The sequence below is a fragment of the Limulus polyphemus genome, unplaced genomic scaffold (assembly GCF_000517525.1).
Source record: "Limulus polyphemus unplaced genomic scaffold, Limulus_polyphemus-2.1.2 Scaffold229, whole genome shotgun sequence".
Classification (NCBI taxonomy): domain Eukaryota; kingdom Metazoa; phylum Arthropoda; class Merostomata; order Xiphosura; family Limulidae; genus Limulus; species Limulus polyphemus.
In genome coordinates this window covers 786,709-813,432 of record NW_013665839.1, presented here as the reverse complement: position 1 = coordinate 813,432, position 26,724 = coordinate 786,709, and the positions used below count along the sequence as shown (strand labels likewise).

General features: G+C 34.0%; 1 protein-coding gene across 1 annotated transcript in view; it reads left to right on the top strand.

Moving 5' to 3' along the window:
* Positions 1-331: 331 nt before the first annotated feature.
* LOC106478589 (probable glutamate receptor) overlaps positions 332-26,724 on the top strand; it is a 55,285-nt gene continuing 28,892 nt past the window's right edge. The window contains exons 1-8 of the mRNA XM_022382202.1: positions 332-424; positions 2,939-3,039; positions 5,352-5,442; positions 6,871-7,029; positions 7,586-7,727; positions 8,670-8,887; positions 10,985-11,274; positions 15,222-15,390. Of these exons, the coding sequence (XP_022237910.1) occupies positions 332-424; positions 2,939-3,039; positions 5,352-5,442; positions 6,871-7,029; positions 7,586-7,727; positions 8,670-8,887; positions 10,985-11,274; positions 15,222-15,390 (1,263 nt within the window). The remainder of the gene's footprint in view (positions 425-2,938; positions 3,040-5,351; positions 5,443-6,870; positions 7,030-7,585; positions 7,728-8,669; positions 8,888-10,984; positions 11,275-15,221; positions 15,391-26,724) is intronic.

The following is a 26,724-nucleotide window of genomic DNA, read 5'->3' as shown; positions in this document are numbered from 1 at the left end:
CCCCTGGAGTTCTACAAAATAATTTCAAACACACTTGGTGAAAAGAGCCAGCAAATGAAATATTGATTCCTTTACAACTAGAAACTAAAATCGCATTAACGAATCAGGACGGAGCTTGAAGTTGAGACGCGTTGAAGAGTGGGAGGAAGCTACCCAACAAAGACAAACGGTATTGGTAAATATGAAGTAATCAATTTTAAAAATACGATTTCTTAAGGTAGAACTCACATAAAATGAAGTATAAGGCGATTTAATGACAGTGTCTTGAACGACAAAGTGAAAGCTGTGTAAACTGAACTTTAAAAATAAAAACACTTTGATCATTGAGAAGATGCAATCCTACTTTTATAATTGCGTAACTGCTCCGAACGGGCGTTGGTCTCGGAACACAGGGATAGGAAGTCTAAGAATTGCTGCCGATCAGGTAGGTTTGTCATATAGTGCGTTTATAGTTCATGAGCGTTGCAGAAATAAAACAAAAAAATTGCAAGCCAGTAATCAAGTGTGTACACTTTTATATGTAGTTTTAGATCAAATTTAACTCTAACAATCTAACTTACTGTAATGAATCATACATAATTACACACAAGTATTTGTTAACTATACTGAATACCTAGCGAATTAATCCTTATAAAAACACTTCATGGACTACGAATACAATACAGCTTATTTAGTTATTAATGTTCTAGAAAGGCATACATGCATTTGGAGTCCATGAATAATAATAGTAAAGATTCCTCGTTTTAGAACGGCCCAGCATGGCCAGGTGGTTAGGGCGCTCGACTCGCAATCTGAGGGTCGCGGTTCGAATCCTCCTCCCACCAAACATGCTCGCCCTTTCAGCCGTGGGGGCGTTATAATGTGACGGTCAATCCCACTATTTGTTGGTAAAAGAATAGCCCAAGAGCTGGCGGTGGGTGGTGATAACTAGCTGCCTTCCCTCTAGTCTTACACTGCTAAATTAGGGACGGCTAGCGAAGATAGCCCTCGTGTAGCTTTGCGCGAAATTCAAAATAAACAAACAAACAAACAATCATTGTTTTAGGTCTTACGGTGGTTCAGCTGTAAGTCTGAGGGCTTATAACGCTAAATATCGGGTTCGATACATGTGTTGGGAATAGCACAGATAGTCTCGTGTAGTTTTGTGCTTAAGAACAAATAAAAACTTTATTTTAGTTTATAGTCATCTTGTTCACTTACCTTAGCTTTTCTTACCTTCGTCTTCTTTGTGAACAGTTGAGATAAATATTATTACTTTATCAATATCTTTAACACTTTTGGAGAGGACGTAGCCTAGTGATTATTGTGGTGAGATTGTGAATCCAAGAATTAACGGTATATGTCTTGTTGTCTCAAAAACGCGCTCCTCACTTCCGGGCCATGAATGCGCTATAAGAGTGATAGTCATATCTCACTATTCGGTCAGATTAGAGTTGCCGGTGGGTGTTGTTGACTAGGTAGCTGCTGTCACTCTAGTCTCACTGATAGCCCTTGTGAATCTTTGTTTGAAACTCTGAATCTGAAATCTGAAAATGTTAACTACTAATAGATATTTAGTGGAATCGATCTGAAATTCGAAAATGTTAACTACTAATAGGTATTTAGTGGAATCGATCTGAAATCTGAAATGTTAACTACTAATAGGTATCTAGTGGAATCGATCTGAAATGTGAAATGTTAACTACTAATAGGTAGCTTACTAATCTCGATTAGTGGATCCCAACTGCTGGTCATTAGATATGTTTTTGCCAATCTGCAGTAACATCCAGTGAATAAGAGTGAGAGAGAAGTATAACAATGACAACTAAAATATGCAAAATTCTTTCTAAATAAATATGCATATCATTAAACTCTATATCTTATACTCCTAATGGTCTGTAATATTTTCCTGGCCCGTGGGGTGAAAAATATTGGGAGCTAGAGGAGTTTAGGCTATTCTGGATAATTTTATCAATAAAGTCGTACACTCAGTGGGTTTTGTTTTAGGTTAAAGTCAATAGATAAATTTTAACCTGTGTCACACAACCCACACAAGTTTATATGATTTAGTCATAATGTAAAGAACAATTTGTAAAATATGGTACAATTATGACACTTATGTTTCTATACGCTTTAGTTTGAATTTTCATATCTTTTATTTATAACTAGTAGAACATATTATATGTTAAAGTATTCATTATTTAGTTTTACGCGTTTTAGCTGCAATTAACAGAACAATTTATAAGTTATGTTAAAAATATCTAAGAATCCGTTTATGTGTTTTGGTTATAACCAACCGAACGTGATATAAGCTATCTTAAAAATATCCGATAGTTGGTTTACTATTTTTGAGTTGTGATCATTTAAATAACTTGTTGAATATATTTAGTCTCTTCTGCTGTTGTTTTACATTTTATTTGCAGTTAATACAAATTTAGTCCCGCGTGGTTCAGCGATAAACTTGAAAGCTTCTAACGCTAGATATCGAGGGTCGATCCCTGCCGGAGAGCACAGCGAGCTCACTGTATAGCTTTTCTTTAAAACAAAGCTAAGAAACAAGCAATAAAACCTTATATAAGATGTATTGAAGTAACAAAACTGGTTTGTTGAAGGATCATAGACTAAAGACTTTGAAAATATAGCATAACAATGTTTAAGATGTACTTCTGTTTTGTTTGTAAGTTCAATACACTTTCTGTTAGAAGTTCTCATTTGACGAGTAAACCAGGCTGCTGGTGTAAAATTCAACAAGAACCCGCCATATTTCGAGAGGCTTATTCTCAAAAACAAATGAATACTTACTTTTTGAACACAAAAATACGGTACCCTATAAAATTTAATTAATTTCTTGAACCTACATGTTTTTCTAACATCATGAATACTTTTTGAGTACTATTTTTGTTAGTTATATATATGTGCAGTTTCACTTTAGCTAATTAAGTTTTAATCTACTTCACAGTACTTGCCATATGTTCGAGTCAGTGAAACTGAGGACACCGTACAACTGTGTGGACCAATGGCTAACCTGCTGGATATGCTGTCTACATACGTACCCTTTCGGTTCGTCTAATCGCACTGTCATAGTTTTAAGTAATTATTGGCCTCAGAGAGTGTACTGGTTATAATACATTAAATTATAGACATTATATTTTTCGTTCAATGCGGTTAACATGCTATTCAGACTAAAACTAACGTGGTTCAGGGAAATGTAATTAGGGAAATATTTTACACAGGATAGTTTCTATAAAAGACAAATGATAAAAATATTACATTATATGTTTATCAATGGCAATGTTTTTACATTTTCTAATCATAACTAGTTATATAATCATAATTAGTTATGTTAATAATTATCAACCTGACTTGGTCTGGTGTTTAGGGGCACTGGCCTCGCGAGTTTGACTCCTGTCACCGAACACGCTGTTCCCCGGTGGGACAGCGGTAAGTTTACGAGCTTACAAAGCTAAAATTCGGGGTTCGATTCCTCGCGGTGAACACAGCCGATAGTCTAATGTGGCTTTCCTCCAAATAACAAACAAACAAACTGAATATGCTCGCCCTTTCAGCCGCGGGAGGTGTTATAATGTAGGTGTCAATACCATATTCGTTGTTAAAGTGTAGCCCAAGTGTTGTCGGGTGGGTGATGTTGACTAGCTGACTTCCCTCTAGTCTATTACTTAAAAATAAAAATTAGGGACGAGTAGCTATGCGGGAATTTCAACAAACAAACAAAAACTAATAATTAGACAAAAGTCGACAAAACTAATAATTCTACTTAAGATAATCACACAATATTTGCGAACTATATATATATATATATATATATAAAGGCACTAAGCATTATTATAACACAAAATTCCTACTTGTTCACTGAAATGTTTTCAACAAAGTACAATAGATCCCAACAAATTACTTCTGCGGGTCCTTTTTCAAATTATTCAAAATCTTCATTACTTTAAATTTCAAATTTCAAAGATTAGGTTTTACAAGGCTAGTGGTGGGTGTAACCTAATGCTTTTCTGCTCAAACTGTGAACCTAAGGTTTATGGTTCGCGAATTATTCCACCAAAAAAGGTGCATTTTTGGGGCCACGGGTGCGCTATAAATCCCTCTATTCGATTTGACAAGAGTACTAGAAACCGGGTATCGATACCCGTGGTAGGCAGAGCACAGATAGCCCTTGTGTAGCTTTGTGCGTAATTAAAAACAAACAAATAAACAGACAAGAGTAAACACAAGATTTGGCGGTGGTTGTTATTGTCTATCTACTCCACGTCCATTAGTTTTAAGTTAGGCACAGATAACACTTGTGTAGCTTTATGTGAAGTTTGAGCCAAAAAAAACTCCCAAAACAAAAGTATCTTACAGGGTTTATTTGGCTCTCAGCTGAAGTTTATCTACAAGGATGACCCCCAGTGGTTTATAATGCTAAAAATCGGGTTTCGATATCCGTGGTGGGTACAGTTCACATAGCTCATTGTGTATCTTTGTGCTTAACTACGAACAAACAATCCACAAGGATGTGTTAATAACGAAAATAATTGAAATCCAAGTAACTTTTAATCTATTATTGAAGCAGTTCTATATGTTTAGAATGGTAACATACTTTAAAAACCAAAATAACCAAGTAAACTGACAACAACAACAAAATGTGTCACATTTCAGATTTCCAAATTTTTGAGCTCAGTTTATATGGGTGATAATAAACATGCCAGTGTGTTTCATATATATTAAGAATCATGTCAAGTTCACTAAAACTTGCAAACTTTTGGAAACGTTTTTATTATTAAGAAGTGTGGCATTGAGTCGTTAGCATTTCTTCAAAGTTAAACCAATTAATCAAAAGGAATCGCCTTTTTTGTTGTAACGAAGAGCTACACATTTGCCTATCTGCGCTCAGTCCACAGCGGGAAATCGAACCCCAGATTTTAGTCTTGTAAGTCCGTAAACTTACCGCTGCCCCGTGGGGGGGGGGGGGGAGGACTAATTAAAAGGAATTAATGAGAAAAAGATTATGACGTTTATGACCGAATGACTTAGCAGACAATTTTTTCATCTTTGTGACTTTGTCAAATGTGCTTTTAATCATCAAACGGATCAATATTTGTGACGAAGTTTACAGTGGTTTTACATTTTCCTTACTCATGTAAGTTTTTACAGTTATATATTACATTTAACAGTGCAAAAATTAATGATGCAACAATGTCAAAGTTAAATGTAACCTTCTAGAGCCCTTCATATACATTGGTAATAGATATTCAATGAATATGATATTATTATGTTTATCGGCTTCATTCAATAGTAATGTCATTAAAGCAGAAGCTTAAGAGAATGCACAGGAAAGGTATAATTTATTCTACTATTTTGTACAGATATGCGATCTATATTCCTTCTGATCATAAGTGGGGAATACGTTCGGAAAATGGAACATGGAATGGTATGGTAGGGATGCTTCAACGTGAGGTAAGATTATGTATTAAATTATATTGTCCCTAGAATGGAGTCAATTTTTTCCTAAACTATTTACGTACCAAATTGCTACTGAACCCATAATTTTGTTAATTACAGGGTCCGTAATAGCATGAGTCACACAAAAACATTTAAACAAATATGTCTTCAATATTATAATTTAATCCACTAATTACATGGAGCCTAAAATCGGTCATTTTAAGGTTAAGCTTTTTTCAATTTTGGAAAGAATCAAGTTGGAAGTTGTACAGTAAAGGAACTAATTTATGGAAACATACAATGATATAAATATAGGAGTTATAACACAAGGTTTAATGGCAACTAGGTGGGGAACCTATTAAACGTTACACACATTATCACAGAAAACATAAAATAAGTGCAATCAGTTGAACAGTGTACTTGTATTTTATGGTTCGTGAATCATTTGTACAGTGCACTTGTATTTTGTGGTTCGTGAATCAGTTGTACAGTGCATTTGTTTCTTGTGGTTCGTGAATCATTTGTACACTGCACTTGTTTAGTGGATGTGTGAACACAAGTGCTCATTATTTAGTGGATGTGTGAACACAAATGCTCAAATGTCTTATATTTGTGAAATGATAATAATAATACCGTTATCCAAAGGGTGCGTAAGTAGATATCTTAATGGAGTTAGATTTGAAAACAAAGTTGCTATGAACTTCAAGTATTACAGTTCCGAAGTAGAAAACTAAACAAAACATTAAGAACTCTAAACTCAAGATTTTAAAGAAACGTAGTTAAAACGGTTTTACTGAACAGAAAAACTGAATTAAAATAGATCATGTTTCGCAAGTTTGACTTTTTGCCAGTTAAAGAAATGAACAAAGCGTGAAAAAAGCAAAATATATCACTTACCAGAACTTTCACTGTTAATTGTGGTCAATTCTTAAAACCAAATACACACTATTTTTTTTTGAATTTTGCGCAAACCTACTCGAGGGCTACTTGCGCCAGCTGTCCCAAGTTTAGAAGTGATAGACTAGAGGGAAGGCAGTTGGTCAACACCACCCACTGCTAACTCTCGGGCTACTCTTTTACCAATGAAAAGTGGGATTGACCGTTAGATTATAACGTCATCACAGCTGAAATGGCGAGTAATGTCGTTATTAGTATCCAAAGCGCATTATAGGTTCTTAGTGTATAACAGAACAACCTAAATATTATACCAAAAAAACGTAACTGAAAAGGCTGTCTTTCAAACTAAATCATAATAACAATAATTTCAGTAATATGCTTTAGAAGATTTTTCAATCGTCTAAATATTTAAAACCAAACTTTTCATTTTGAAACCCTTAAATATTAATTAAAATGTTTGAAAAATGCTCAAAGTTCAACGTAAGGTATTTAGGTTTTTGAGGTTGAATATTTTTGTTTTATCAGTTCATTAAAAGTTCTTTTCAGGAAGTTGACCTAGCACTCGGTCCTTTTACCGTTACATACGAGCGGAATGAAATCATTACCTTCAGCTATCCCTTGCTGATGGATTCGGTTGTTATCCTTACAAACAGATTTGAAGAAAGGCATCCAGTTTTTCAATATTTTTTAGCCCTAGACTGGCAGGTATGTTTTAAATAGTTAAAGGCTGTTAATAGTTCGTGCCACTTTGTAATTAAAGGCGGTTTTGTCAAATGCTTTAGACATATATTTATACAAAACTCAGCTGCATTAATACAAAGTACATTCTTTTACAAAATAAACAAACGTAAATATTATAAAACAATTTTTGTTATGTATACCGTGTATCTGAAATAGAAAATGTGTTGTTGCATATTAAAATCTGTAGAATGACTATGTTTAACTTACTTGTAAAATTAAGCGATCTTAAGATATATCAAATGAACAAATAGAAAACAGAGTAAATGATGCTTTTTAATGCTGTCCAGCAAACGTTTTAGTGTTACTAACAAGTTATAAGTCTTTATAGTAGTAATAGTAGTATTTAAAGTTTTTATAACATGGAATGTAGAAGGAAAAGAACTTAACGTATTATTTTGTGACATCATCAGCATGAAAAGCTGCATAGGACTGTATTTCAAAATCGTGTGATGTATATAGATATATAAAAATGTAAATCATTGACTCTAATCAAACTATTTTTTATTTTGAATTTCGCCAGGTATGGATGGCGCTTTTTATTGCCCTGCTAATAGTAGCTATTATTGACGCCATCTTGAATGTCTTCACGAAACAATCAAAATCGTTTTACACCCAACTAGCAAACTCTATATGGAATTTTGTAACGTGTCTTCTTCAACAAGGTATGAAAATACGATTTTACAACAACTTTTCAAAACCATTGTATTTCAGTTTGTTTGTTTGGAATTTCGCGCAAAGCTACACGAGGGCTATCTGCGTTAGCCGTCCCTAATTTAGCAGTGTAAGGCTAGAGGGAAGGCAGCTAGTCATCACCACCCATCACCATCTCTTGGGCCACTCTTTTACCAAAGAATAGTGGGATTAACCGTCACATAATAATGCTCCCACGGCTGAAAGGGCGAGTATGCTCATATATTTTCTTGCGTATGACAGTTATCTTCAATTTTATTATTACTATTCATATCTCATCGCCAGCGTTCTAATTGGTTAGCTCTAAATACGTAAAACTTTTGTCTGGATAGAACTTTCTTATTACGGTCAACAAGTAAATAATACTGCACTGGCACATTGTTGTCTCCTTATTCAGGTTGTCCTCCAGTGCCACAGCGGTATGTCTGCGGACGTACAACGCTAGAAACCGGGTTTCGATACCCTTGGTGAGCATAGCACAGATAGCCCATTGTGTAGCTTTGTGCTTAATTAAAAAAAACTAGTCAAGTTGTTTATCTGCAAAAAAAAAAGCACACTGAATGTGATTTAACATGAAAGCAACAAGTAATGTTCTGTCCATTAATACTAAATAAACTAAATTAAAGTTAATTAGTATTACCGAAGACTTAACGACTGAGTTTTTGAAGCTATAGATCAGTAATATAATATTTAGAAATATTCTGATCAGATAAATCGAGATATTCATAACCGTGAATATGGAAATACTGCTAAGACGTACTATATTATAGAGTTAACAAAATTAAAGTTATCCATGAGACCATTTTATAAATCGATCCGCTTCGTGTCTAGTGGACAGTGCATGTCTGGCCATTTAACATACATGTTCATTTGACTATAAAGCTAGTTCATGCTTATTTTGTTGTTGTATTCAGGGCCAGAGTCAACTCCACGAAAGATGTGGAACAGGTTTTTATTCGGTGCCTGGTGGCTGGTAGTTATGGTGGTGTTTTCAGCTTTTGGAGGGCAGCTGAGGGCTTTGTTGTTATTTAAGAGCTCCAATCTTTTAATTGACAACCTGGAAGAGTTGGTAGAGACCCCTGATCTACAGCCACTGATTCTGGACGGAGGATCTTTTCATGACGTTCTACAGGTATTTTGTAATAAGGCATGATGACCACAGCTACAAGAGTTGCTTTTTTATTCTCTCCCATTTTGTACACGTTTTAGATTGGAAACCATTGTTGTCCCCAGCCAGCTAAGATCTAGTATTGATTGGAAACCATTGTTGTTCCCAGCCAGCTAAGATCTAGTATTGATTGGAAACCATTGTTGTCCCCAGCCAGCTAAGATCTAGTATAGATTGGAAACCATTGTTGTCCCCAGCCAGCTAAGATCTAGTATTGAATGGAAACTATTGTTGTTAATGGTTTACGAAATACAAAAGGCTGAATAAAACCTGGGCTGGCTTCCTGTTGGTTGGACACTTCGAGTTCCTGGTGATTTAAAACACAAAATGTAAAAACGTTGCAACAAACCACTGGAATACAAACCTGAAACTCAATTTACAGGCCTTTCTCAAATCTTGATAAAAACAAAAACAAAAAAAGCGCTTGGTATATATTTCAAAACTTCGCATCGAAAGCATAGTGTTTAATTCCGTTGATTTAAAATTAATTTATATGGTAGACTTAAAGAAAATATTCCATTTAAAAAACGTTTACCCGTATTAAGATATTAAGTATCTAAGACGGAATCTTAAGAAAATTAGGGAAAAATACCGTTATTTCTGAAAATATATTTTGCTATGCAACGAATTTCCGATGAAATGCTACATGTAAGGTTTTAAGCTATCATACACCTGATTTCAGTTTCTGAAATTATCTGATGACTACTTAGCTGCTTTTACGAACAGAATGACGAATATCATGACTGTATCTATTGCTTTAAAGAGTTTTTAGGCTTGGAAGTTGTTGCTCATATATATAATATTTCTGTATCTCTATACCTTGTTGGTTGAAATTCTGTAAAATATCTATCACAGTATTTATACATTTATACATCTTGTCTACATTTATTGTAAGCACCATATACTTTGTTCATGTCATTATTATTTCTAAGATCAATAATATCTTAGTAGTTTATTATGTAGCTTATAATTCACGAAAAAGTAAGTGTATTTTATACAATGAAGACCCAAGTTATACAAACATAATAGTTTCTGACGTAATTGCAAATTAATTCTGAACCTATATAAACCACATGTTAAAGCAGGCTTACATCCACGAGTAAAATTCTAACAAGTTTTCTGTTAACAACGTATACTTAAACTGCCAAAAAAAGCCTCTACGTTTTGTTTTGGGAATATTTTTTTTAAAGAAAAAGCCACAAAACTATACGAGTTTCATGTTTATATATATATTTGTTTTACTAAGTTATTGTTGTTTAGAAGAAGGTAATTCAAAATTAGGAAAGTATACGTAGAAAAGCCTAAGCGCAATAAAGTAGTGCTGAAAATTTCAAATTAACGAAAAACACACGCAATGGGCATTGCATTTTAAAATGTGTACTATTTCGCGCACTCGTACAATAAACATTTAATATTGTGCTTCGAATTACCAAAGGTGCCACGCGGTACAGAATTCGTACAATACGTTTTTGCCTTGCAAGTGTGAGTAAAGAAATTAACATCGTGAAAAACACTAGAACCAATAAAAGTCATATCTAAGCGTATTTATTTAAAACTATCGTTCGTCGCTCCCGCTAATGCATAAAAACTGAATAACTCCAGCATGGTTTTAATTGCATCATTCAGTTCAATACTCGTAATAGTTTAAGAATAAACATAAAGTTGAAATTACATGAACATTTTGTTACATCGTTCAGTTCAGTACTCTTAATAGTTTAGGAATAAACATAAAGTTAAAGTTTCTTGAACATAGCAACACCATTCAGTTCAATACTCGTAATAGTTTAAGAATAAACATAAAGTTGAAATTACATGAACATTTTGCTTTAATAACGTGAAGAAATTACATCATGCGAGAAACATGCAAGAACTATTTGACTTTCTATTTGGACAGAACTATTGTTTTAGTGGCTGTCGTAGCTAGTAGGTCAGTGTGTAGTGCCCACCTTATTCCTTCTATCTAAGGACAGGCATACTATATATAAAATGTTTAACTTAGCTACACATTTTTCATTGAATAGCAACCGTACAAATTATACTGTTTTGTGTTTTATTTTGTAGAGAAGCAGCGAGGGTACTTTGACTAGGAGATTGTTGATAAGGATTGAACAAGGCCATGGTCTTCTGACCCATTCCCAACTGCTCTCAGATTCGGTCTTGGACTCAGTTGAGAGAGGAAGCCACGCTGTTATGACGAACTTAGATGCCATTCGTTCTAGTTTATCACAAAGAGCCTCTACGAAAAACAGTTGCAAGGCCTATATTGTTGATGAGATAATTTTTAACCAAGCTTACGCAGTCGCATTTTCAAAAAAGCTGAATAGAACACTTGTGGAGAAATTCAACAAACTGTAATTATTTTGAGTATTATTTAATGATAATGATTACGCATGCTTCGAAAAAACTGAACAAACCCATATAATAATTGAGAAACAGGGGAGGCGATAGCCCATTGGGGCCCTAAGCAGGCATGTTTTTGGACTTCTCACCCACTCTATAAAAGAACTAATTGCAATATTTCCATAAACCAAAAATAAACTAACGCCACACATTATAACATTCTTGTTGAAAAGTCATTTCTAACCACACATTAAAACCACTGTCTCCACATCTTTCCCAAACCATGCACACTGCATGTGTGTGTATTGTATTTAGTAACCAATTAGTGCACCAAAACCTCCATGAATACCTGACTGAGAAGGGTCTTGCTGCTGCAATTTTCAAACGAACATTCGTTATTGAGTGAATGGATTTTCGATCGTTTCATTGAAAACTGCTCCACGAGAGAGTTGATGGATAGGACAAACAAAAAAGAATAACTACCAACAAAGTAAAACCTTAAGCGATAGTTGCAGATCACACGCAGGATAAAAAATAAAAAAGTATCGCTCATATTTGTGGAGACAAAATCTGACTTGTTACTTTGCGAGTTTTGCGAGTGCCCAGCATGGCCAGTTGGTTAGGGCCCCGGCATGGCCAGGTGGTTTGGGCGCTCGACTCGCAGTCTGCAGGTCGCTGGTTCGAATCCCCGTCCCACCAAACATGCTTGCCCTTTCAGCCGTGGGGGCGTTATAATGTGACGGTCAATCCCACTATTCGTTGGCAAAAGAGTAGCCCAAGAGTTGTCGGTGGGTGGTGATGACTAGCTGCCTTCCCTCTAGTCTTACACTGCTAAATTATGGACGGTTAGCGCAGATAGCCCTCGTGTAGTTTTGCGCGAAATTCAAAAACAAACAATACTTTGCGAGATGCATAAGTGATATAAAAGACGGTAGTTTTAAAGGTTTCCTTCATTTATTCTTCACTGGTCTCATTAATGAATAACCAATAGTATCTTCAATTTGTCAGAAAGTAGAAGACGTCGGAAGTAAGTGTCTGGAAACAACCATTAACAACAACATGCTTGATTAAGGAGCAAGTTATGCAAATATAACAATAGAAGGCAAACAACGATTTATAAGCATAAGGAAAGGTTTTTTTTTATGGTGGATCATACTACATGTTTCGGCAGAACATCTTCTTCCGAAGAAGACAGACCACATCCAATTATGCCTAGCGCAGCCACTGTTGGAAAATTCGCCACTTTTATAACCATTTTTAAAAGAAGAAGACTGGTTATTTCTTTACGTGTGTGCTAAGAGTATTTATTTGTTTGTTTATAATTAAGCATAAAGCTACACAATGGGCTATCTGTGCTCTGCCCACCACTGGTATTGAAACCCGGCTTCTAGCGTTACTGAGAGTAGTTCCATGGATAAAGATGACTTGGTAAAGAATATACAAGACAGAAAAGTTGAAAGGACATTTAATCGATCACGAACATTTCGTTGACTTAAACGAATAAAAACAGGTTTGCCTACCTATTATTAACAGCAAAAGACTAGAATGTTGGTCTTTAAGTATACCTCATGAAATAACCGTTGTCACAGCTTTCTATACATTAAAAGCCAGTTTAATATAAGAAGTGTATAACCTCGTTTATCATGTTTAGTAGCTTATACGGTTACCCAAGCTTAGTTTTTAATAAGTTATTATTCTTTTATTACTAGGCACTAATTTCTAATTAATTTTATCATGCTGTTCGGCTGATAATTTTTATCAATATAAATTACCCCCAACAAGAACATTTTGAAGACAACAGCCACTTTAAGACCAAGGATTTGGCTCAGATGTTTTATGATAAATTTGTAGGATCTGGCTCAGCTGTTTTATGATACATTTGTAATATGACCACACATACAACATAATTATATTTCAGGATTCGTGAACCAATTGAACATACAACGAATATCGATAAACTTCATGATAAAAATAGAAGAGATGGTTATCTAGACATAACTCATATACAACAGGAGGTTACAGGAAACCCACAGTAACGGGTAAATACCACTATAATTCAAACTACTGCAGACTTGATAAACTGCCTAGGATTAAGAATGAACAAGAGCTGTAATACCAAGAAAGGTGATAAGATGGAATAAAAACACATCACTACAACCTTCCTTAACTACAGCTACCTGGAACATTGTATAAAGAAAAAATAAAGATAAACACCAAGAATAAGCAGGTGAAAACACAACCATATTACCCATGTTAGAGGTCTCTGTCTAAACATACAGAGGATATGCAAACAACATCAAGTTAAAACAACATTCATAAAACACAACACAATCACAGACCTATTGGTGAACCAAAACACCAGCTACAACGTCTCTCGTGAATGTAGACTCCAATACTGGAGAAAAAGCAAAACAAAACACTTCAATATTCGGGAGCAAAGTAGACACATAATACTTTTTGAAACTAATATATTTACAATAACCCATCATAGCAGAGAAGAAGACCATATAATACTTTGTAAATCGGGTCTATTTGAAACAACTCATCATAGCAGAGAAGACCATACAATAAAATGGAATGAAGCTGAAATAATGGGACATCAACTAGTAGGCACGAGATCTTCTTAATTTTGACGGGGGGTATTTTCATTTAGGTGAATGTAGAAGGCTTCTTTTCCTTCTACATTCACCTAAATGAAAATACCCTCCGTCAAAATTAATATAAAAGTAAGCAAAACCCGTATGGCCTTCTTGAATCCATTCAAGTAATTGATTAAAGGCAAACGAGTGAGATTTCGGATGAATGGATAACATACCATTATTTCTAGCAATAAAACTCTAGATGGTATTCCAGCCTCGGCCACCGCAAACAGTTTTTCTCAGGACTTCAATATGGCAGCAGATTAGCAACTGAAATTAAAATAATAAAATAGTAATAAGAAAGAAGGTGATTGTATAAGCTAATAACCATGAGAATGATTGATATTCGATCGCCCACAACCTTACTAAAAGTACTAAAGTTTACAACCTGTTTCACAGTACAAAATACAACAGCTTGTATAGCACCAATACAAATGTTTTCTTGCAACTTTTTCGTTGACTTAACGGTCAGCAGCCATCGGGAGGATGTACTCTTTGAGATTAATTCTTCACGCAAGAATGGAAAGACTTGTTTAACTTTAACAAGAAGTTATGTCCCTTGATTAACTTTAAAAAAGCCAATAATGGAGACTACCAATGTCATCGTACTCACGTGAAAAGGGAACAGTTATTTAAAAAACAATTAGGATCAGAAGATTAAAATATAGTAGGGCCACAGCTGACATAAATATTTGCATCTTAAAACCAAGTACACAAGCGAAGTGTTTGTCTTGTGTTCGTCTAATAGCCTTTAGCTTAGTTGATTGCTTTGTTGAAAAGTTAAGTGTTAATTAGCCATTTAATCTCAGTACCTGTTCCAATACTCACATATTTTCCCGTCTCTCCATGAGTGTTCCTGTGTCTAAAATATTGGTGCTATTCCGTTAAACCGCCGCAAATAGTACGTTTTTATTATATGAATACAATGCTTATTAATATATTTTTAGAAATTTATTATGAACATTTACTATTGAATAAAATGCATATTTATATATTTGTATTTATATGTATATATATATATTTATTTATTTATTTATACACTTATATATATTTATTTTTATAAGTTATTAAAATTGCGGGGGCATAACGGAAAAATGCCAGAACATTGAATAATAAAGTTTTCACATCAGTCACCCAGTTTTTGGAAAGCTTTAAGGTTTTCAACACACGTGTGGTTCTGTTTTACTTTCTTAACAGAATATCGTGGATGAAAGTAATCACAAACAATGTGCATGAAAGTTATTGAAACTCCACAAGTTTTTCGAAAGTTTTACGGTTTTCAACACACATGTGATTTTTCTTTTTTACTTTCTTAACAGAATATCGTTAGTAGTAGGGAACGGTCTTTTGGAAAAGTGGATTGAAGAAATGGTCTTGAATTACAAGTACTGTCTGAATCCAGAAGATGGCGACGTGAAACCACTTAAATTGAAAGATCTTGCAGGAGTCATCTTATTCCTCTTTGGTGGCTATTTGGTGTCGGCATTGGTCTGGATATGTGAGACACTATATTATCACCAAAGACAGGGACATATTCCCTAATTTGGCACTACATTATCGCCAAAGACAGGGACATACTCCCTAATCTTCTAAACATTAGTTAAGTCCATTAGTGCTTTATCAGTCAGTCCTGAAAATGTTATTATATTATTGTTCTAAAATATAGATGAGTTACTGTATATCATTTCGTAACAATTTAAATTACTATTATTTCTTGTATGATATTATGTAACAACATAACTATAAAGATTCGATAATGTTGTAGCATGCATGCTATTTGCACTTCATGGTAACAAATAAACTCAACATTGTATGTCTCCCGGTTTTCATCAAAGCCTTTTTGCATATTTTCTTGGCTCAAGTAAATAGTTACAAACTAAATTCTGAAATGCTTCAAAATTTTAACAGCTGAGCCCCAAGTCACACAGAAAACATTGTTGTCCTATATGTCAAAGTAAACTTTAATTATATTTTTATTAATTATTCTCGAAAGAGGGCAGCTGGCAGCATAATGTTTCAGCGTAACAACGTGTTAGATAATACAAATAACGAGGATTTACACAATAATTATCGCTTTATGTTATTCTTCTATCGACCAAGCACTTACACGTAACCTTGGTATCGTACCTAATGAAAAGATGGGGGTATGAAGGAGCAAAAGTCAAACATTTTGGAAATATACTTAAAGTTAACAGAAATCACATAAAATAAGTAATTTAGTAAGTCACTCAATAAAGTTTTACACAAATAATAGTGTAACAAAATGAACTTAAACGCAAACCTCTTTAAAGAACTGGTAAACAAATCTGACGACATAAGCCATAAACGCTGTAACATATAATTTAAAAATTCTCTATTTACAAAAATTAACAAGGCAGGAATAAAAAACGAAACCGAATATTTATATTCTTTGCGCAGTATATACGTCATCATGGCCAGTTGATTAGGGCGCTCGACTCGCGGGTTCGAATCCCCGTCCCACCAAACATGCTCGCCCTTTTAGCCGTGGGGGCGTTATAATGTGACGGTCAATCCCACTATTCGTTGGTAAAAAAGTAGCCCAAGAGATGGCGGTGGATGGTGATGACTAGCTGCCTTCCCTCTAGTCTTTCACTACTAAATTAGGGATGTCTAGCGCAGATAGCTCTCGTGTAGCTTTGCGCGAAATTCAAACAAACAAACAAACAATACGTCATCATTCACACTGATAAAGTTTTCAACAACTCTGTTTATATTTGTAAGCAAAACGTGTGTTATAACTTTATTGAAAAGCATAAGGGATCAATTTACAGACACTAGAACTTCGGATTAATACTAGAAATAAACGACCTTAGAACACCAAAATGTTTCTATTTAATTAGACACTCAACATTTTGCTTTATAACTTCTATAGGAGCATTCACTAAAACATAAACCGATAAGCTCGTTTATTTCTGGTATTAATATTAATATGTCTTCTATAAACCAATATACGCTACCGAAATTAACTAGAACCTTCAGGTAACAAGGTGTATAAAAAACGTTAAAACTGTTAAGTGTAATATAGAAACACGTTAATATTTTATCAGACTTTGGTACTCATTCTGAAAATTTTTATAATATAATAATTAAATTATTTTCGATTTACAAACTACATAAAACACAAATAAATAAAGGTTACCGATGGTAACAAACAACAAAAAACAAGAGGGAATCCTCAATAGCTGTGGCACTTGAAATTATATTAGGCAGGATTAGAGTAAATTAATCTATGAGACATTGGGCGTGGTCAAAAATACATCAATCGAAAGGGTTTGACCTCCTGAGTCAAAAACTGTAATTAGATCTCCAAACGGTCAAGAGATGACGGAGCTATGAGCTAAAAGGTTTGTACTTGAAAAAAACAAAAACAAACTCAGAGCCATACTCTGAGATGCTATGACGCAGCTTAAAAACAAAGACTAGAGAATTATTAAGTTGTTAAAGGTCTGAAATACATTGCAAAACATTTATACAAGTACTCTAACACTGTCATAGTAAGAACCAGTATTAATCAGTTCATTATCATCAACATCAGTTATTCCATTGATAGTAAAGCAGAAGATAAAGACTTTGGTGTAAAAACAATAGAAGCTTCTGATGGTAATAATCTTTACACCAGTTTTCTTATTGATAAAATTGAAGAGTTTTATCACCCCCCCCCCCCTAGTGGCATAGCGGCATGTCTGCGGACTTACAACGCTAGAAACCTGGTTCCGATACCCGTAGGGGGCAAAACATAGATAACCCATTGTGTAGCTTTGTGCTTAACTTCAAACAAACAAACTTTTATCACTAATTTGAAGATCCTTTAAGAATTAAGGTAAATTAGTGCTTTGCATCAGTAAACACAGATATTTCAATAAAAATGTCGCTCATAAAAATTGTCTTTTCTTTTTTCAAAGTAAATAAATTTTAGTAAGACATATTCTTACTTGACAACACATTCGGCCAACATGTTTTTCAGCGGTAAGTTTAGGGTAAGTTTACGGTGTTAAAATGCGAGTTCATTTCTCATGGACAGAGCGTAGATAACCCTTTGTGCTAAAACAGACACAATTTTTTTCAGCAAATAAAAGGAATCTCTATGTGGGGGAGGGGACCTCGTTCAGTCCATGAGTTGAATATTTATATTTATTCAAACTTTAATTTTCACACAAAACAAATTTTAGTAAGTACTATAATAAAGCCCCCCAGTGGCACAGCGGTATGTCTGCTGACATACAACACTAGAATCCGGGTTTCGATACCCTTAGTGTGCAGAGCACAGATAGCCCATTGTGTAACTTTGTGCTTAATTATAAACAAACTATAATAAAGTTTTTCATATCAGTCACTCTGCCAGATATATGGATCTTATTCATTTACCGAATTATAAACGTTTTCTAGATATTGCCAAACATATTTGCTTACTTGAAATCTCTCTGGAAAAACTCTTTTTACCTACAAACACAGCGCATTACCAGGATTTGGACGTAAGAATCATTAATAAAACGTTCAAGTTCTTAATAAAAGAGACACTTTTGATTGTGAACTTGGATATTCTCCAAATACAAACATCCAAAAAAAAAAAAAAAACATTACGTATTTTCACAAACGAAACTTCTCGTTTTGAACACCAAATTTATTCAATTTTGCTGTATGTTCAACAATCTTCTTGCGGCGGATTTTAATAAAAATTTTATGGAATATTTAGACCTTTCAAAATTAACTTCTTTCTTCTAAACTATAGTATTATGTCATTAATTTTGTCACCATAGTTTCTAATAGGCCTAAAACTTGTGACAAACATCCATGAACTGTAGATGTTTTTTTTTTCACATTCCTTTATCTCTTGTTGCCCACAAGTCAATGCTAAAATTCACCAATTGGGCTGGCCGATTAAAGACAAAATAAAACTCAAATGTACTTTTTACACACTTATGATTTGCAAAATGAAATGAACAATTTAAGAGAAAAATGCAAAAAACAAATATAGATTGCGTGATTTTTATCGCATTTCTTCAGTTTTCGGCCTTTAAACTGCAACTTTTAAACTACAATAGTTTCTGTTAAATTATTTTAATTTTCCCATTTATTATTGTTATTACTTATTATTATTGTGATATTTCAAGTATTTTACTATTGGTTATATATTTTGGATAATTATTACAGTTTGTTCTCTAGTGGGTTAGCAGTTGGTTTACCGAGGTTACAACGCTAAAATCCAATGTTTGACTCCCCTTGGTGGATAGAACCCAGATAGTCTATTGTGTAGCTTTGCGCTAAAACAAACAAACAATTTAGAGCTTAAAGTTATGTATTATTTTCGAATACGGTTTGTAAATTCGCTATATGTGTTAAAGTCGGAGTAGTGGTTGTGTTAGAAAAAGCTCATAGTATGTTTAGTAAGTTGTTCTTATTTTTACTAGATTTATCTTAGTTATTCTACTTATAGTTTAATATTTTTTGCTATTTATTGTAATATTTTATTATAATTTATTTAGTTTTGTTAATTTTTATTCTCATAAACATAAGTTTGTTATGCTGTAACATCCCGCTACCCCACTTTATAGCTATAAGTATAATATTTCGTAGCAGTTTATCTCAGATGTTAAGAGCCGTTTTATTGATCACGCACTAGATGTTATTAGGGAGGATTACATAAAGGTTTTTATACTGAATACTCGTGCCACGCTTTTCAAGAGGATTGGTCAGGGAATCTGTGATAATGCGTGAAGCAAATATTAGGGGTACCGGAAGGTAATGTCGTTCTTTTTTTCTCTTTATACAGTAAAAGATCTCTTTTAAGTAAGTATTTATTTTTCAGTCAGTTACCTTGTTTTCCATTATTATTAATGACAGTGTATCATCTTTCAATTCCCGTTGATGGAAGGAAGCTTCCTTTTGAGACAAAGAATTCTGCGAGAGCAATTTTAATGCCATCAATATTTCTGAAGGTTTTTATCGCTGAGGAATTGCTGAATAAATCTGAATAAATGGTAATCTGGAGGGGCAATGTCGGGAGTGTATGAAGGATGAGGTAGGACTTCTCAATTCAAATATCTGATTTTACTGTGAGTCATTCTTTCAGAATGTGATCTCGCATTGTCATGCTGCAGAACGACCCCTTTTCTGTTGATCAGTGATGGCATTTTTCAATAATAGCCTGGTGCAAAAGGTCCAATTGTTGATAATAAAGGTCTGTAATTATAGTCTGATTCGATTTCAATAACTCAAAGTGAATTCTGCCGACTCTGTCCCATCAAACGGACAATAAGACTTTCTGTGGGTGTAGACCTGCTTTGGCTGTCGTAATTGGGCTCGGGCCAGAGCTAAGACACTGATTTTTGCGCTTGGTGTTGACATAAAGAACCCATTTATCATCTTCTGTAACAATCCGACGAAGAAATTGTTCCTTCTCATTTCTGGTTATCAAAGAATCGCAAATTGTTATGAACTGGGCTTTGTTGTCATCTGACAGTTTGTGTAGAACCCAAACTATTTGTCTATTGACTCTCCTGATCTGTTTAAGAGATTTTTGAACACTAGACCAAGAAGAAGTAAGTTTTTCTGAGAACTGTTGTATTGTTTGACGGAGGTCATTGTCCAACTGTACTGATTTCCTTGAACGATGACAATTTGAGATATCAAAATCACCTGAACTAAATTTTCGGAACCACCGCTGACATTTGTGGACACTCAAAGCATCTTTATAAACCTCAAAAATGTTTTTGGTTGCCTTCGTTGCTTTGTTATCTTTATAAAACTCATAGAGCATGCAATGTTGAATGTGATTCTCGTTAGGAATGTGGTCAGTCAGTCTGATTAAAGGAAAACTATTTTTGTTGACAGAAAATTGATGAACAGGAAGGATTATTTTGCCTGCTAAATCAAATTCATCTGAAAAGAAACAGAAACACATAATTAGAAACGTTTGATTTTAAGTTAACAAAAACGACATTGCTTTTCGGTACCCCTAATAATTACAAGATAAATAAAAAATTGGAAATTTAAAAACCTGTAAATAGGGATCGTATAATAAGTAAGCAAACAAGGCTGGAGATACTGTAGCTATTATTTACTCGAACTACAAACCCCTATTTTGGCTCCATGCTATTACTTAGAATTACATTTGGTGAAGTCAAAATAGGGATTTGTAGTCTGAATAAATAATGTTTACACTAGACTATAGTATCTCCAGTCTTGTTTGCTTACTTGTTTTACTATCCTCATTGGCCCCCCCCCCCCGTGGCACAGCGGAATGTCTACGGACTTACAACATTAGAAACCGGTTTCGATACCCGTGGTGGGAAGAGCACAGATAACCCATTGTGTAGCTTTGTGCTTAACTACAAACAAACGATCCCTATTTTCAGGCTTTTAAATTCACAATTTTTTATATATCTCGTTTGTTTGCATTTTTATGCTCAACTATGGGCAAAGGATTACTTTATACGTTGTAATAATAATAATAAACATAGCCAGCAGCCGACTGATACGGTTCATGATGATCTACTGTAGCTATTGACTATTTGATCGCAGTCTAGATGTAAAATGTTAAGCTGTGGTTGAAGATTATCATGGATAATTGTTTGAGAATACAGTGACCAATTATAGTTTCTGTGTAACTAAATTCTCTGTATATAATGCATAGTAATGGGCTAATATTTGCTTAGGCTAAGACACAACCTTTACTAAGCGCATATAAGATTTTACCAGTAGAAAAGCAGCCTTTTTGAATGAAACATATACGTCTAAAACATCACTTTCAATAAACCTTCGTGTCTTTTAAAATAATAAACAGGAAAAACAAAATAAACTTTTAACGAAAAGGAGGGATCGTTGTTTATTTGTAGAATTGCTTAAGAAGTAACCAAAAGAAAATAAATGCTGCAATAAAAAAGTACACAAAAAGTAAAGTGATACTAGCTGGATAGATTTTAAAAACGATTTTCAATCCCAACTTGAGTTGGTAAATTTAAACTGCTTTATATTAGCTATACGGATCACAATGCCAACCTAACTAGGGATTGAAAATCGTTTTAAAATCTATCCAACTAGTATTAATTAACATGTTTGTGTATTTTTTATTGCAGAATTTATTTTGTTTTGGATAAACTTTCAGTGTAGCCATATCTGTGATAGCTATAACTTTTACAAGAATTAAAACCACAATCACAAATTTATAAACTTTAATCCTTACTTTGGCCTACAGATAAGTGTATAAAGCTGCCAAAGTAGGGATTAAATTTTATCAATTTGTAATTGTGATTTTAATTCTTGTTTCATTACTTTTTGTAGCAGAATTCATTTTAAAATTTAAAATTATGATGGTTTTTATTATCATTATTATTTTTTGCTTATGTAAAATATAGAAGAAACAAATCGACTTTTCAATACCCCCCCCACGACCTTCACAGTAACTTATTTATTATTCTACAAAAGGTTTGTGTGAAATATACCTACTTTTGGCAGCTCCTTATCCTTTCGATCTCTCATTGTCTAAACTGCATGTCAAGCCAAGCAACCTTAGTTTGCACAAGCAACATTAGTTTGCACAAGCAACCTTAGTTTGCACAAGCAACCTTACTTTGCAACTCCTTCCTACACAACTGGTAGAAATATAAAGATTGAGAATACATAAGAATAAAATTATTCATGTCCGCTGGGCTTGATTATTACATAACAGTTTATGCTTAATCAATGTAACTTAAACACATTTCACTTAACATAAATGTGTTTGTCTCGAAAGTATGTACAAATAATGTGTAAAAAATAAATTCGTCAAATGATTGATAGGATTCGAAAACAAAATGCAATTATAGAATTAACGTTTTTATCAGTTATGAATATAAATAGCGTTTCTGTTTATGTCCAAAATATGCCAGTAGTGATTGAAATTACATAGACTACACACGTATCTCATGCAATGAAATAGAAAACTGGAGAAATCCCACCAGTACACCTAGTGGCCATCCCCCCTGATTGATTTATATTTAGTAATTACTGGAGCTATGAAATCTGTGCATTTCAAAAGAAAAATAACTTGATACATCTCGAATTATTCATCTTTGAATAAACCATATTTGACAGGTCGAAGTGCAAAACCATAAGTTAGAGGATAAACAAACAAACTTCTCTAAACTTATAATAGGATTTTATCTCTTTGTCATTCGTTGTAAATGTGTCTTTGAAAAACATTTAATCCGTATAAGTTCCAGAGATTATGATATCGTCTCCATTTTGAGTTTTCTCGCCAGCTATTTGTTCTTATTCATATGAAATATTTTTGTTATGAACAAGTGTAAAAAGTTCGAAAACGACACATTGCAAACATATAGAAAAATAGCAAAATTAGTACTAGACATAGACGTTTAGCGCCTTTCAGAAATTTGATGACTATAGAAATTTGCGAGAAAACTGAGAAAAACATAATCTATATAAAAATCGTCAATATGTGTGTGTGTGTGTTTCTTATATGTTTTCACATTTCTTGGTCAATCAGTACCAAACTTGACACAGTGATACAGGATGACATGAGGAAGGTTATGAGGGGGGATTGGACCCCCATCTATATAAATATACGTCAATATATGAGTGTGTGTATCCGTTACTTATAATTTTCCACATTTCTTGATCAATCAGCACCAAAATTGACATAGTGATAAAGGATGACACGAGGAAGGTCATGAGAGGGTTGTATCCCCTATCTAATTTCATATTGATATAATTCTTGAAAATAGTATGTCTTTCTTTTCAGTATTGGTACCTTTACGTATTTTTATTGCACTTTAAATGCTAATTATTTAAGAAAAAAATAGAAGCACAATTTCCTATCCTTTGTTACAAACCAGTTTTTATTTCACCTGTCCAACGGACAGGTACTCCAGCTATTGTGTCATAAACATGACTGTATTAGTGGGAAAAGATCTGAGTCACTGGCTTGAAAACGGTTGAAATAGCATTGAATACGACAGGTCCTCGTGCAATAGTGTTCTTACAAACATACATGTCTGTAAAAAAAGTCTTAACGATTAGGACTTTGTTCATTTATTGGTGCGTAGCTCACCATATATTGTATGACTCTAATAGGTTGATATAAAGTCTTAGGCTACCCCATGCGCAGTTTTGAAATGGTTATTTACGTTTTCCTAGTAAAAAATAAAATAAACTAAAAATTCTGATTGGCTAGGATGAACATGACATTTTCACAGGGTGTCTATGGCGTATCATCTTGGTTGAGGGTGGAGTTTCCTGATTGAAACCCTGATCGGCAGATTGCTTGGAACTAATCATAGCACGCTATAAAACTTGTATGGGGAACAAAGTATGACGCAGACTCATTACTATATTCCCGCTTCAATTTGTATAGAATTATGCTACTGTATAATATATATATACATATCTCAAAATTAAAATTGTGTGATTGTACATTTCTAAAAAAAATCAACACTGTAGCATTTGTTAATGATGTAGCGTAGCTTATAACGTTGTAAAAATGTAGTTTAAAACTTCTAACATCCATTACTTCGTTTTTCATCTGAACATATTTTCACAAATACTTCGTGTAAAGAATATGCTATTTTAAACTAGAAGTAAGTAATTCAATCTAAAGATATATTGAGATAAATCTTTAGCAGCAGATCTTACTATTCCTCTGACGTTTTCCTCTTCCTGAAACTGTAACACACTTGTAGAAGTATATCGTTTTTTAAAATTTAATTCATATAGTATTTGTTTGTGTGGAAAACAAGGAATGAACTTATAGACAAGTTACCACAACAATGTTTAATTTGTATAGTCCAACTTTGAAGCAATGCTAAGTATATTAAAAAGACAAATCTAAATAAAACAAGAAGGGAATCCTCAATAGCCGCGGTACTTTAAATTATTTTAGGCAGGATTAAAGTAAATTATTTTTTATTAGCTATAATTTTGTGCGCTAGCAATACCAAGCGTGGGACGCGCGTATGACCGATTCGATATTATTACTCATCAGGATTTCTACCAGCATACCCTCAAATTGAAATTCTTTCATGTAGAATTAGAGTAAATTAGTCTATGAGACATTGGGCGTGGTCAAAAATACACCCAAAACTGTTATTAGATCTCAACTCGGTCAAGAAATGATGGAGGTATGAGCTAAAAGGTTTTTACTTGAAAAACTCGGAGCCATTCTACGAGTCGCTATGCCGCGTCTAAAAACAACAATATACAATTAAAGCAGCGACGGAAGGCTCTAAGAGGTGTTTAATTTATTGGTTCCATTGCTTCCAAGTATAGAACAATCTATCTTATAATATAGGATGTTGTGCATAAAGGGGAAGGCAATCTTGTTGTAATATCCTGGTGAAAAAGAATATTTCGGGATTTCACTTAGACATATATATTGTTCACAAACGGATCGTTTGGCTTTAAATAATACGGATGACCTTCCTCGGACCTTTTACTTTTTCATGACCCTATTCCAGTTTTTGAGCCACAATTACAACTGAAGTGTAAAAGGAACGACCTGATATCTAAATGTCTTCAAATGCATTGTCGTTATTTTTTTTATCTCAAGATTTTCCACTCTTAGATTATTTATTTCGCGGGTTCGAATCCCCGTCACACCAAACATGCTCGCCCCTTTTAGCCGTGGGGGCATTATAATGTGACGGTCAATCCCACTATTCGTTGGTAAAAGAGTAGCCCAAGAGTTGGCGGTGGATGGTGATAACTAGCTGCCTTCCCTCTAGTCTTACACTGCTAAATTAGGGACGGCTAGCGCAGATAGCCTTGGTGTAGCTTTGCGCGAAATTCAAACCAAACTAATAAGTCTCATATAAATTTATCGAAGTAACATGTACTAAAGTTTTATTAGATTTGCAATTTAATCCATAAAGCTGTCTTGCTAAATAATCTTAATTAATACACCCCCGCCCCCAATTGATTTATAAATAGATTGTAGAGTTATTTCATTTATTGTTAAGCACAGATCTTCACATTCGACTATTTGTTTTATATAACACTCAGGGATTGAACATCGAATTGAAGCGCTATAAGTCCTCATACTTACTTCTGAACCACCTGGTAAGGAAGTTTTTAATAGACTTAGTAGACTTTATAATCTATATTTTCATATGATATAACACGCCTAAAGTTTTTAAGTGCGGGGAACTCCTCTACACAAACATAGCCAATAATGGAATTGTTAAATTACCTGCGACAGGAACTTGAGTTGTTAGGCTTAGTTGAAGATGTCGAGAGAGTTATCTGAATATAGCAAAACGATATGATAATGGTGAAAAAATATAAACTGACTTTTGGAGGTAAACATAAATCACAGTTAAATGTTTTCTGCACGGACAAAAATATGTTATTACCTTGAAACGTATAATAATAAAACTTCTGGAAACAAGCCCAACTCTAAAAATCTTGGAAATGTATTTTGTGATCAGAAATAGAACATAAGTCAAACTAAAAATGTTCACCTTGTTGAAATGAAAATATTATTATTATGGTATACTTATCTACATCACATGCGTGAGAAACTAAAATGTATTTTAATATGCACAGTAATCATCATAACATATTTTTTGTACAGCAGGGCCTTATTTATCTAAATAAGTTAAATTTTCCAAATGTTGTGATGACTTTCTAGGATTATGTTTTTTACTAGTCTTAGAAATAAACGTTCCAGGTTAAAATTTTAATCTTATATTGATTGATTTATGGCCTTTTAGGCTACGAAAATTGTACTTTCACTATTGTTGGGCCCGGCATGGCCAGGTGGTTAGGGAGCTCGACTCGCAATCTGAGGGTCGCGGGTTCGAATCCCCG